This window comes from Coccomyxa subellipsoidea, assembly GCF_000258705.1.
Source record: "Coccomyxa subellipsoidea C-169, whole genome shotgun sequence".
Taxonomy (NCBI): Eukaryota; Viridiplantae; Chlorophyta; class Trebouxiophyceae; family Coccomyxaceae; genus Coccomyxa; species Coccomyxa subellipsoidea.
The window spans coordinates 176,992-188,135 of record NW_005178024.1 but is presented as its reverse complement, the minus strand read 5'-3'; the positions used below and the strand labels follow the sequence as shown (position 1 = coordinate 188,135).

The 11,144-nt window shown below is 53.3% G+C and overlaps 2 protein-coding genes across 2 annotated transcripts; one reads left to right on the top strand and one right to left on the bottom strand.

Moving 5' to 3' along the window:
* Window positions 1-545: 545 nt before the first annotated feature.
* Window positions 546-3,500, bottom strand: COCSUDRAFT_3943 (isopentenyl transferase; the record flags this gene model as incomplete). The annotated part of the gene is made up of 7 exons (XM_005643761.1): window positions 546-680; window positions 1,173-1,307; window positions 1,765-1,972; window positions 2,353-2,419; window positions 2,712-2,841; window positions 3,138-3,260; window positions 3,351-3,500. Coding segments are annotated over 7 exons (948 nt in total), but the record flags the coding sequence as incomplete, so codon positions are not given.
* A 484-nt stretch (window positions 3,501-3,984) lies between these two features.
* On the top strand, window positions 3,985-11,042 carry COCSUDRAFT_67826 (hypothetical protein; the record flags this gene model as incomplete). The annotated part of the gene is made up of 14 exons (XM_005643760.1): window positions 3,985-4,174; window positions 4,609-4,667; window positions 5,115-5,232; window positions 5,407-5,493; window positions 5,759-5,844; window positions 6,250-6,460; window positions 6,808-6,963; window positions 7,346-7,675; window positions 7,977-8,124; window positions 8,460-8,662; window positions 9,143-9,280; window positions 9,661-9,880; window positions 10,341-10,499; window positions 10,954-11,042. The coding sequence occupies exons 1-14, from the start codon at window positions 4,109-4,111 to the stop codon at window positions 11,040-11,042; spliced, it is 2,070 nt and encodes a 689-aa protein (XP_005643817.1). The 5' UTR covers window positions 3,985-4,108.
* Between the last annotated feature and the right edge of the window lie 102 nt (window positions 11,043-11,144).

The window sequence follows — 11,144 nt, the reverse complement described above, 5'->3', positions numbered from 1 at the left end:
TTATTATATGTCAGCAGACCTCAAGAAAGCTTTTGGACAGTTGCAAGGCACTCCTGCACAACATCTTCACGCTCAAAGAGCTGCAGCTTGGTGATGTAGGACTTCAACTCCCGCTCCTCCTGCTTGCTGAGCCTCCCATCCTCGCCAGAACTGCCTGCACAGCATCCTCAGCATCATGCATGTGCACAACCTTTTTTTGGCGCATCTGACTCGGCCTTTAGTCTGTAAATCAAGCAATTTGGCAGCACAACACATTCCATCAGATCGGGAGGTGTTGCATTTCAACTAGTATGTTCAAATGGAAGTCCAGGATCTCCAACAGGAAGCACCTTGCGCTCGAGGTGCAGCAACCTTTTGCAGATGCCCAGTGAGAGACTTGAACGCATCGGATGCATGCACCAACGACCAGCATCTTCACGTGTAAGGAGATGTGCCGCCCTTTTGAGTTCGATGAGGGCCTGGCGCTATCTACGTTTCCCTCTCAACCTGCAAGGTTGATGCACGGGGGCGAGGGCACCTTTATGGGAGCTGTCCGCAAGCGCAGCGATGATGTCATCGACGATGTCAGCCGGCTCCCGACCAGCTTCCACCCACCGGAACAGCGGCTCGTCCCTGAACCAGCTGAGCTGGCGATGGCACAGATTGCGTGAAGCCCTTTGGATGTCTCGAACCATCTGTACCTGCGCAGTGCACATTTGGCACACTGCATTGGAACTCTCATGCTCTAGAAGCTGCACCAAGACTGAGTAATTCCTTCTGAGGCAGGTTGGCAACACGTTGAAGCTGGCAGGCCTTTTGATGAGGTCAGAATAGCATCCTCTCAGTGGGGACACCGTGAATGGGAGGTACAGAGCTTCATTCACCTGTCACCAGCTTGCACATAAGCCAAGAGCCTTCCTTAAGCAAGCAGTTCACATGCTTGCCCAGTAGAACGCTCTTGGCTCATGCGCAATCCATGCAGGATCACAGTACAGAAACGTCTTGTGAACTATATCCAGGGCTCCTTGACTGTCCATATGCAGAGCCCCATTGCTACCGATAGAGCAGACAAAGACGTGGGATCATTTGCACAGGATTATCCCTGACAGGCACTGTGATTTTAGACCTACAGCGCCAAGGTGACCTAAACGAACAGCGCCATTTGAGATACAGTAACTCACAACATGACTCACCAGATTGTCGCCGGTGATGTGGGCGGCGTCGGCCCGGCATCTTATCAAAAACTCCATTGCCTGCCGGTAGCCGATCGCGCGCGCCGCGCACTTCTCATCCGGAGTCAGCCCCTGGTCCAATAGCCACGCTGCCTCCTGCCGGGCGCATGCACGTCACGTGATAAACTACCCCAAGGTTAATTGCGCTGTCAGCTCCAGAATAAACATGGTGCAAGCCCATTACATCATATTATGCATGCGACCTAATGTATGAAGCAATGTCACAAGGGTTTTCAACCGCGCTTTCTATCCCTTCCACCTATCCCTTCCAAACAAGAATTGCCTGGTCATCACAGAAACGTTTAGACTATCATAACACGGCCCGCAGAAAAACACGGGCTTTCGCGGGATTTTCCACTGCGCACGGCGTCCTATAGATGACCACAGAAAGTTGAGGTATTACCAATACACACAAGTTTGAATCAAGTCCATCTATCCGCAACCACCCAGTTAGAGTTTCCATATAACCCCAAACCCCATATTTCGGGGTCTATAATAAGTAAGATTGAGCTTGAGATTGTTTTGCAGCACTGATAACAAAACTGCGACGCACCTGCAGCAGACCGCCCACAACCATCTCTTCACAGCGCGCGTCGATTCGGCGGTACAGCTCGAGGCGCGGCCTGTTCAGGAAGAAGCATCTAAAATCGTAATCCAGGGGGGCCCCTGTGTCCAAATTAAGCTCCGCCAGGGGCCTCCCCCCAGTCCCCAGCAGGATCTCCAGCACCCTGTTCAGGCGGTAGTAATTGCCTGGCACCTCCCTCAGTCTGCCAGCACAGCAAATTAGTCAGCCATTACTACGAGTATAATGCATATCTGCAGGCCCATAGCTACTGCTGACTGTCTTGCCTGGCAGGACAGTATAATTTATACTACAGCGAGATGCACTCAGCTGATTAAGATAACACGAGCACTCAAGAGAATTGAGGTAGCTGCAATCGCATGATATGAAACTTTGCATCTCTGTAGGGTCCAGATTGGGGAAACATTGATGCCACCGAACCTTGACTGCACCGCACCATGCTGCAAGTGTAGAGCTACAATATAGCACGGAAGCGGGCAAAGAAGGACAGGTCCTGTCAAAATGGGACAGAGTGCGGAGCCACGCTGATGAGTGCATTATTATCAATGCGAGAGTCACCTCTCTGCAGAAGCGGGGTCGCCCAGAGCAGCGATCTTTGCTATGCCCACTTCCCACCGCTCCTCCGCTGTCAGAGGCTTGCCTGACCTGTCAGCCTCATCCTTCCAAGCCTGCATACAAAATAAAAGTCTGGCTGATCCTTAAAACATCAAGGATGCAAGGCGTGCTTGCTCTGTTTGTTTGGCGCATCCAGTCAGCCTTTCCAGTGACACAGTAGCCGTAGCCAGAAGGATGAACAGGAAGGCATCTCCTAGGCTCAGATGTTTGCATTGTTGAAGATTCTTGTTTGGACTGCAAGGCGCAGCCTTTGACTCGTGCCCTCTCTCATTATTAATAAAAGAGCAGAAGTGAGGCCTGACACACCTGCTCCAGAAGGGCTTCCACCTCCTTGGCTGTCTGAGCAGTGGAGACTGGAGTCTGCGGCTTGCCATGGATGAACCAGCGCAGGTAGAAGCCGGTGCCCCCTGCCACTATTGGCACCTTTCCCCTCTGCGCAGATACACTCCCACGTCAGAGCTAGCTGCACCCATGCCATGCACAGCACCGAATGGTCTGAAGCAGAATTTGGGGGATTGAAAAGTCACTCAAAGTGCCTCCCCGGAGCCTGTCCTCTGCAACTCAAAAGCTATGACACCTTAGACCAGAACAAATGAAAAATCACCTATTATTATGTAATTATCATGGTTTGACTAGGGAGGATGGAATCTATGCGGTGTGGTGTTGCTTGATGTGAACATTAGGCAGAAGGAGGCATACAGCAGGGCGATGAGACAGGGAGACCTGACCTGCAGGATGTCGGCAGTTGCTGTGCGTGCCAGTGTGTAGAAGTCCCCTGCCGAAAACTCCTCCTTGGGAGACAGGATGTCCAGGAGATGGTGCGGGATGCCCCTCCTTTCTGCGAGCAAGATCTGCGCGACAGCAGTGGGCATCTGAGCAGTGGGCAAGCAGTTACAGATTTCATGATCACTCTGCCAAACGACAAATGTTGCGCGATGTACCTTGTCTGACCCGACATCGAGCCCAGAGTACACTTGCACGGAGTCAGCGCTGATGATCTCTCCACCAATCCTCTCTGCAAGGGCCAGGGCGGCATTGGTCTTGCCCACCGCTGTGGGCCCAGTCAGTATGATCACTTGCGGCTTGTTGCTCGGCGTATCACCAGTAATCTCGTTGGACTCCTGCAGCTTGATTTGGACGTCAGTGGCGCTTGCTCTGAGCGAGATTTGTCTGCAGGACCAAGAAATGGCCTTCACAGGGATTGGACGATTGAACGCTGACTGCTGTCTCTGAGATACAAATCTGCTAGAGACGATATTGGCACTACGAAACCAATGGCAAGAAGCACACAGGAGACTTCCTTGAAACGATCTGAGCATAAACTCAATGGGAGGACCTCACGTTAGAGTGCACAAAGGCACGCAAACGCGGTCTGGTCCCAAGAAGATACTTTCTTGAGAAAATAAAGGAGAGTTCTCGAGGATCTTTGACAATGAAGCATTGGGGAAACATACGCATGCACCAAAAAATATGATGACGTCAAAAGACATGTCGCCCGTCCTGCGGCGTTCTTTGCCGCCAACGTGTTTCGAAACATTGTCCTTTCCAACGAATACGACTGCTTTAGGCTTGAGAGATTACCATTCGAATACTTTGGAAGCTGGAGAGGGCTGCAGGACCTGGCGATGGGCTGCAGATACTGGATGTAGACAGTCTGGAGCCCTGCACACAATCTTCCCTCACAAAGTAGCTGAAGGCAATGCTGAAGCAGGATTGGGGCATGGACGGTCCAGGACACTTGCGATCTCCTGTATTCATAGACAAGGTACGTAATGAGGTCATCAATCGCAGCTGCAAACCGTGACTCCTGCACAAGGTGTCCATAATGGGCTGCACCAGCTCAACTGCTTTCAGGGATTCCAGGAGTTTCCTGTTCAGATATGAAGCGCGCTCTGCATTCATCAGACTAACAGAGTGTTTCTAGACCCTTCAGAGTGAGCAGATGCTGGCCTCCTGACACTTGAAGTTGGGCCAATGTCTGGAGCCAACGGACCTGTCACCTGCTGGATGAAGCCAGGGACCAGTGTCGGCTTAGTGCCTTGCTGCGCGAAATTTTGCGCAAATGGCGTTCCACACATTATGTCTCTCTTACATATGCTGGGCATCGTCCCGCTAGGACTCTCCGTCACCATCTTGTCCTATGACACAACGCGCTAATGTCATTGTCAGAGAGTCATACGGTGAGAACTGGCTCTGCAGGTCGGCGAGCGGGATGTGATGGAGGAAATATATGCTGCTCCGGAGACGCAATGGATGAGGTGAGCGTGTTCCACCGACTTGGCGAGAAGTTTTGCGTAAGGCGCCCTTAGCTTCGACACGTGAACCATCCCGAGCGCTACTGCCGCTATGAGTCCAGCGTGATATCGTTTGGCAGCTGCGGGCAGTCATCAGGCGGCAAGCCTTATAAGTGCTTTTTGACAGGCATCAAAGGAATCGTGCCTACGTCCAATATGCCTGTAGCTCACACCACTTTCCCTGCCCATCACTTCGACGAGATACTCTTCCAAGTAGCAAGTATTCAGCAACACCATTACACCATATGTCTATGCTCCCACTCGAAGCTCTTCTGCAGTGACAGATGGCTGTGAGAGCTTCCCACCTTTGTGATTTAATATTATAAGATGGCCAGCCTGCAAGCACCCTTTGATCAGCTCATGGACAGCTGCCAGGCAGGAAACCGGAACTGAAGGGACTGTGACATGCAGGAATCCTGCTGGTGGACCTCCGTCAAAGGCTGCTGGCGGTCAGACAGCAAAGCCCTCAGGCAAGAGGAAAGCAATGCCTGGCGGAGTATACCCTTCCGCAGCGGACCCTCGAAAGAAGGTACATCACACGGCGCAGCTCATAATCATGCAATGCTTATCTCGCCTCGGACATCTTACGTCTGCATAACTCTGAGCCCACTCTTGCAGGCCCATTGCAGCGTCGCTATCAAAAGGCATGCATGCTGTTTTCCAGCCTCACACAGTCTTCTGAAGCTTTCTTGCTGTCTGTCAGGCTGCTTCAAGTTATGCATGGACCCCAGCAGCTGGCTCAGATCCCTGCCAAGCAGGGACAATCACCCACCAGGCCTCTAACAGCCAGGTTTGAGCCCCTCATGTCTTCTGACTTTCTGCATGCGCATGTCAGCTCGCAAACCCCTCATTTCTTGATGACACAGCAGCAAGCTGGCTGTCTCATGGACTGCCCAGCAGGAGAGTCTCATGGCAGGGCTGTTTATGGGAGCCGCAGAGCAGTGCAGTGTGCTTGTCTGGAGTTATTTTTGTGTGCTGGATTCCTGGAAGATGAAAAAGGAACATGTACGCTGCAGTCGTTGTGTCTTGACTGTGTTTCCTGTGCTGCATTGCAGAAGGGGAAAAAGGAGAAGAGCAGTGATGGCACCACACGCGGGGGCCGTCCAGTGACTTGGTATGGCGGGGGCGGCATGAATCCCCAGTGAGCCCCCCTTCCCGCCTGCTGCTGCCTTCTTAGCCACATGGTCATGCATTGGTGCACTGTAATTTAATGGCTGGATCCAAACATTTCTTCGTTATTGGAAATACCTTTGGTCTGCTAGTCAGCCCAAATTGGGTGGCATTCATAGGCGCTGCTTGAGACCACAGATGTTGCCTGTTGTACGCTTCATCAGGCTGTCCAGATCCCTGCTTATATCAGAAGAGTGGCAATGGTCAGCCAAAGACTGTGCAATTCAGCAGGGCAGCTCGTAGCCTAGCCAGATTGTCTTTAGGCAGGCAAAATTGACCAATGCTGATAGACACTGCTTGAGATGGAGAAATTGGTCCTTCATCAAGCATTCGTGAACCATGACTTTTCAAGTTTTGATCGCGAGTTGGTGTGCAGGGACCTGGTGGGCTTGGGAGTGCCAAAGCTGCGCGCGATATTCCTGGAGGTGTTTGGGCATCACACCGCGTCCAACAACGGCGCCTGGCTGCGCCGGAAGCTGTGCGAGAAGCCGGACGCCACGCGCGGCCGCGGCCGATCCGCGTCCATCCGACGGCGAGACGCGGGCGCCGCCATCTGGACCACCGGCGCCGTCAAAAACATCACCCAGGTGTGCGCTCTTCAATGGACTCTCTGAAAATTGCGATAGAATGTCTGAAAGGGCACCAGATTGTGCCTTTTTGGAATACCACCATCAATAATAGCATGCCATCGCCTGGTCCCGGGCTGGTATCCCATCTGACTTGCCCTTCAAGCACTTGACGGGTCATCCTTGTGACAACAATGCCAAACAGCTAGACTCTGACATGGGAAGCACTTCCAAGCGCCGGCACCATTGCCCTTGCAGAGGAAGGCAATGGATTACCAAGATCCTTAGGCAATCATGCTCTGCTTTCCTTAATCATGCCCAAGACCCCAGCACACTTGTTGAGATACATGACTTGGTATGTATCCCAGGCTGAGGCGAAGGTGCTGGTGGAGAATGGCGCTGCGCTGGCCAACGCGTCGTTCATCGCGCTGCCGGAGCAGGCAGCTTCGGCCATTGACGCCGCGTCAGTGGCAGGCTCGCCCTCCGACACACCCTCGGTCACCCCAACCCGCCACCAGCACAAGGTGGGTGTCTGCTCTGTGCGAGCCCTTTGGACCCTCGTGTTTTTTTTGAAACAAACAGTATAGTGTAGCATGTGCTCCGTAACATATCCTGTGGCATGTTGTTAAGCATGCCTGGTGAAAGGGCAGGCGGGAAGGTAGACAAGCTATTCAGTGCCATGGCACGGATCAAGAACAAGCCGTATGTCCACAAAGAACCCCAGTATGATAATTATGGAAATTTAGGGGGTGCTTGTCTGGCAGACCAAGCTATTCAGTGCCAGGAGCATGCATGCACATTGCGTACCTGTACTCTGTTTTTGGTGCCGTGCTATTTGATTGGTGAAGTTGGTTTTTTTAAACTCCCAGGAACAAAATTGATGAGCCTGGTGTTTCTTTCCTGCAGGTGCTGGCGGTGTCCAAGCCGGTGAAGTTGACCTACAACAGCTGGGGCAAGCCAGCCAAGCGGCCCTCCACCTGCCCTGACCGCCCAGCCACGCGGCGTCCCCTCTCCGAGGCCTTCGACGCGACGGCCGCCGCCACCGCCGCCGCGGCCGCCACAGCCAGGTGGACCGCGGCCACCGCTGGCAAAGTGGGGGGGCCCGGGGAGAGGCCGGAAATGGTGCGGCGGCTGCTGCAGCGGGGGGACATAAGCCATGCTGGAAACTTCAAGGGGCAGCAGGTGGAGGTGTTCTGGCCGCAGGACGCCACCTGGTGGCTCGCGCGCATCATCAAAGTATGCTCCCCATCTAAACACTTGTTCTATGCTACCTTGTCTCTTTTGCCGACTGTTTGGCTTGCCAGGGTTGGTTGTCATCTTTTTGAAATAAGATTTGCAGTGTAAACGTCACTTGACTGCTAATTGATGGATTGCTTGGGTTCCTTGGCGATCACTCTCTCTGACAATGCCACTAACTATGCGCGACAGCTTGCAAAAAACTCTTCTGACTGGCTCCTTGCCAGCATTGCAGATTGATTGTGCAAGACAAGTCTTGATGCTGAGTATTGCGTGTATGTGTGTGTGTGTGTGTGCGCAGCTGAACAGCAAGCAATGCCAGGTGGTGTATGAGACTGGGGAGACGGAGGACCTGTGCACAGACGAGCTCATTCGCGAGGGCATCATGTCCGTCGGCTGGGTGCCCGCCGGCAGCCGCCCAGAATCTGCCGGGCAGCTGTCAGTTGCCGGTGAGTCAGCATGTGCCCCTTATGTTGGATGCATCTCTTCATTGCTGCAGCAATGTCTTCCAAGGCTTTGCCTTTGCAAAAGAGGGAGTCAGGGTGGCTTGCCAGCAAGTGCCCTTGCATCCGCTTGTATGTCATTAAACATGCAGGATCAGGGCTTATGTGCATGACTCGCCCTGTAATCCTTACACTTTGCAACATACGCTGAACACTTGCAGACAGAATGGGTCCTGCAGCAGGCGGGTAATGTACACATTTTGAGAAGGCTTACATTGGTGAGAAGAACATATTCAGGCGCCAAAAATGCTTCAATGTCTGACGTTGTCATGTGTCCACAGGCATGAGCCAGGGACGGCAGGAGCATGGGTCCCCCGCGAGTGTCCAGAGAGGGCCGGGGCAGTCTCCCGCGGCGTCCACTCCTGGCCTGACACCCGAGCTGCGCCAGCTCATCAATGCTGACGTGGACGTGCGCCGAGCCGCCAGCCTGGACAACGGCGCCGACAGCTCCGACATGGACTCCGGCGACATGGACCGCTTCCACGTGAGCCTTAAACTTTCAGTTTCCCTTTTCTTCAAAAAGCTTTAATCTCATGTCATGCAAATCAGGTTCACATCAAGCAGATTCAGATACGTCAGGGAAAGTAACCTGCTGGTGCATCAGTACATCCGTAACCATTATGTTGTTCCAATCAGAAAACAAGGAAGAAGCCAGCAAAACCAAGAACGGATTCAAGACAATCACGTGGCAGTGCGGGCGGCAAGTAGGGCTGTCTTGCGGTGCAAACGCTAAGACCCTGCTCCCGGAGTAGCAATACTTCCTTGCCATGGGGCATGTTACGCTCACCAGCAGGATTATGATTCACACCTGGATACCAGTGACAGCAGTGAGAGCAACCTCAGTCCTCGTCTGCATTTCGTTGCCTTGGCATGTGATCCTTGGCGACCTCGCAATCAAAACAGGGGCCTGGAAATTGATTAGAAGTTTTCTATTGAAATATGTATAACCCAATCTGCCCAACAGGTGGACCTGGTGCTGAGGAAGCCGCCGTCCCCCAGCCTGTCGCTGGCGCCGCGCAACCTGCGCAATATCGGCGCACTCGATGTGATCCACTCCGGATACCGCCCAGCCCCCCACTCCCCCATCGACCGCGACACCCAGGTGCTGCCACTTTCCCATTCTCTTGAGATAGGGACTCCCGGCGAGATTGCCCACTGAGTGGGCCCTGTTCTTCGCGGTGTAGAAATGCCAAACCTGTGATCTGGCTTCCAATGCGCCGCGCTTGCATGCGCAAGCAACATGATCCTGCATGCATTGCAGATGAGTCATATCTATTCTGCGTTCTCCGCAAAGCACAGCCTTGGTAGATTTTCTTCAATGGGCACGCATTAGGAGATTAATGGCTGCCCCTCAAGGACAAACTATTGGCTGCCCAATACGGATATTGCAGATGATATTGACCAGGACATTATCTCCTGTTCAAGCTCTAATGATCAGTAAGGCTCGGCCCTGAGAGACCCCTGCCAAACTTGGCTGCGCAGGAGTGGGCAGACAATCTGCTGCTGACGGCGCGCAAGGCACCGGCCCCGGAGAAGAGGGAACGCTCCGGCAGCCAGGACAGCTCGCGCTGCTCGGCCAGCCCGGTTGGCGCGTCTGCCGGGGCGATGCGCGGCCCGGCCCCCGGCTCCGGCATGCAGCGAGTAATTGCCAACGCCAAAATCACCAGCGGGGGGCGCATGCACCCTGCAGCCAAGAGTGCAGGTGCGCACAGATTCCATCAAGCTCAGCTCGGTGCCCAAGAAGGTCCTGGAAGACCAGTGCACAATGCACAATCAGTCAGCAAGAGCTCTGGCGAATGCTTAGACCATGTTCCTCCTGCGAAGTTTTTGTCACACCTATTCGGAGATTGTGCGCTAAGCTACGTCTGACCCTGCTATCCAAGGCTGCATGTGTTGGGTTTTCAGGATGTCAGACAGTGTGTGCTAGGCTGGCTCTCAATCATGACGGTGTGTTCCTACATTGACTTTCCAGGGAAGGGCAATCCTGCAAAGTTGATGCCACAGACTTCTGAGATGACTGATTGCTGCGTTTCAGTCAGCCTATTGTGAGAGTGCTCATTCACAGAAGGGCAAATCTAGAGATGCGCTCTTTGGTGATAGGAGTATGCTCTTTATTCAATCTTCAGTCTAGTTCAAATGCTTACGTGAAATAGCCTGGTCAGGCGCTGGGCATGCCGTTGACGGCTGGCGCCCGGCAGCGCCGGCCGCGCTAACACTGGAGTACCGCTTTGGAGCCTGCCACATGCCGCCAGCTGGCGGATTCGCCATCGGCCGCGCTCCCGACGCGCCTCCCACTGCGACTGAAGGATTCACTCTTCACGGTACTTTCCCAGCCTCGTTATACAACTGGGACTCATGTCAAGATGGCCCATTATCCTCTAAATCAATGGTGCCTAAGAGAAGTCTTTCAGCCTCGTTACACGAATGGGACTCATGTCAAAATGGCCCATTATCCTCTAAATCCCTGCTGCCTAAGAGAAGTATTCCAGCCACATTGCTCGACTGGGACTCTTGTCAAAATGGCCAGTTACTCTCAATCCTTGCTGCCTAAGAGAAGTATCCTCTTCTGGATATCTGTAGGCGGGGTAGGCCTGTTGCAGTCAGTCATGCATCAAATAGTTTTGCAAGGAGCCTCTGAAATGCATGCTAGCAGAAGTGAACATGTTGCAGTCTTGATGATTCTCTTGCCAGCGGCCTTCTTTGCAGAAGCAAAGATATCAGCGCATTAGTGAGACTCCACTCAAATCTGACAGTGTTGTTGCTGGTGCCTTGCAGGCACCCAGTCGGATCTGAGCACCTTTGATCTGAATCTCCTGGACGCCTCCACCCTCTGGAACGAGCCCCTGAACCAGTTTGACTTCTGACAACGCGCGCCAAACACAAGAACTACCAGAACATGCGGCATTGAACACCCGATGCCGATGCACAGAACGCTGCGGAAATATGTCCTTCCCCAATCTGCTGCC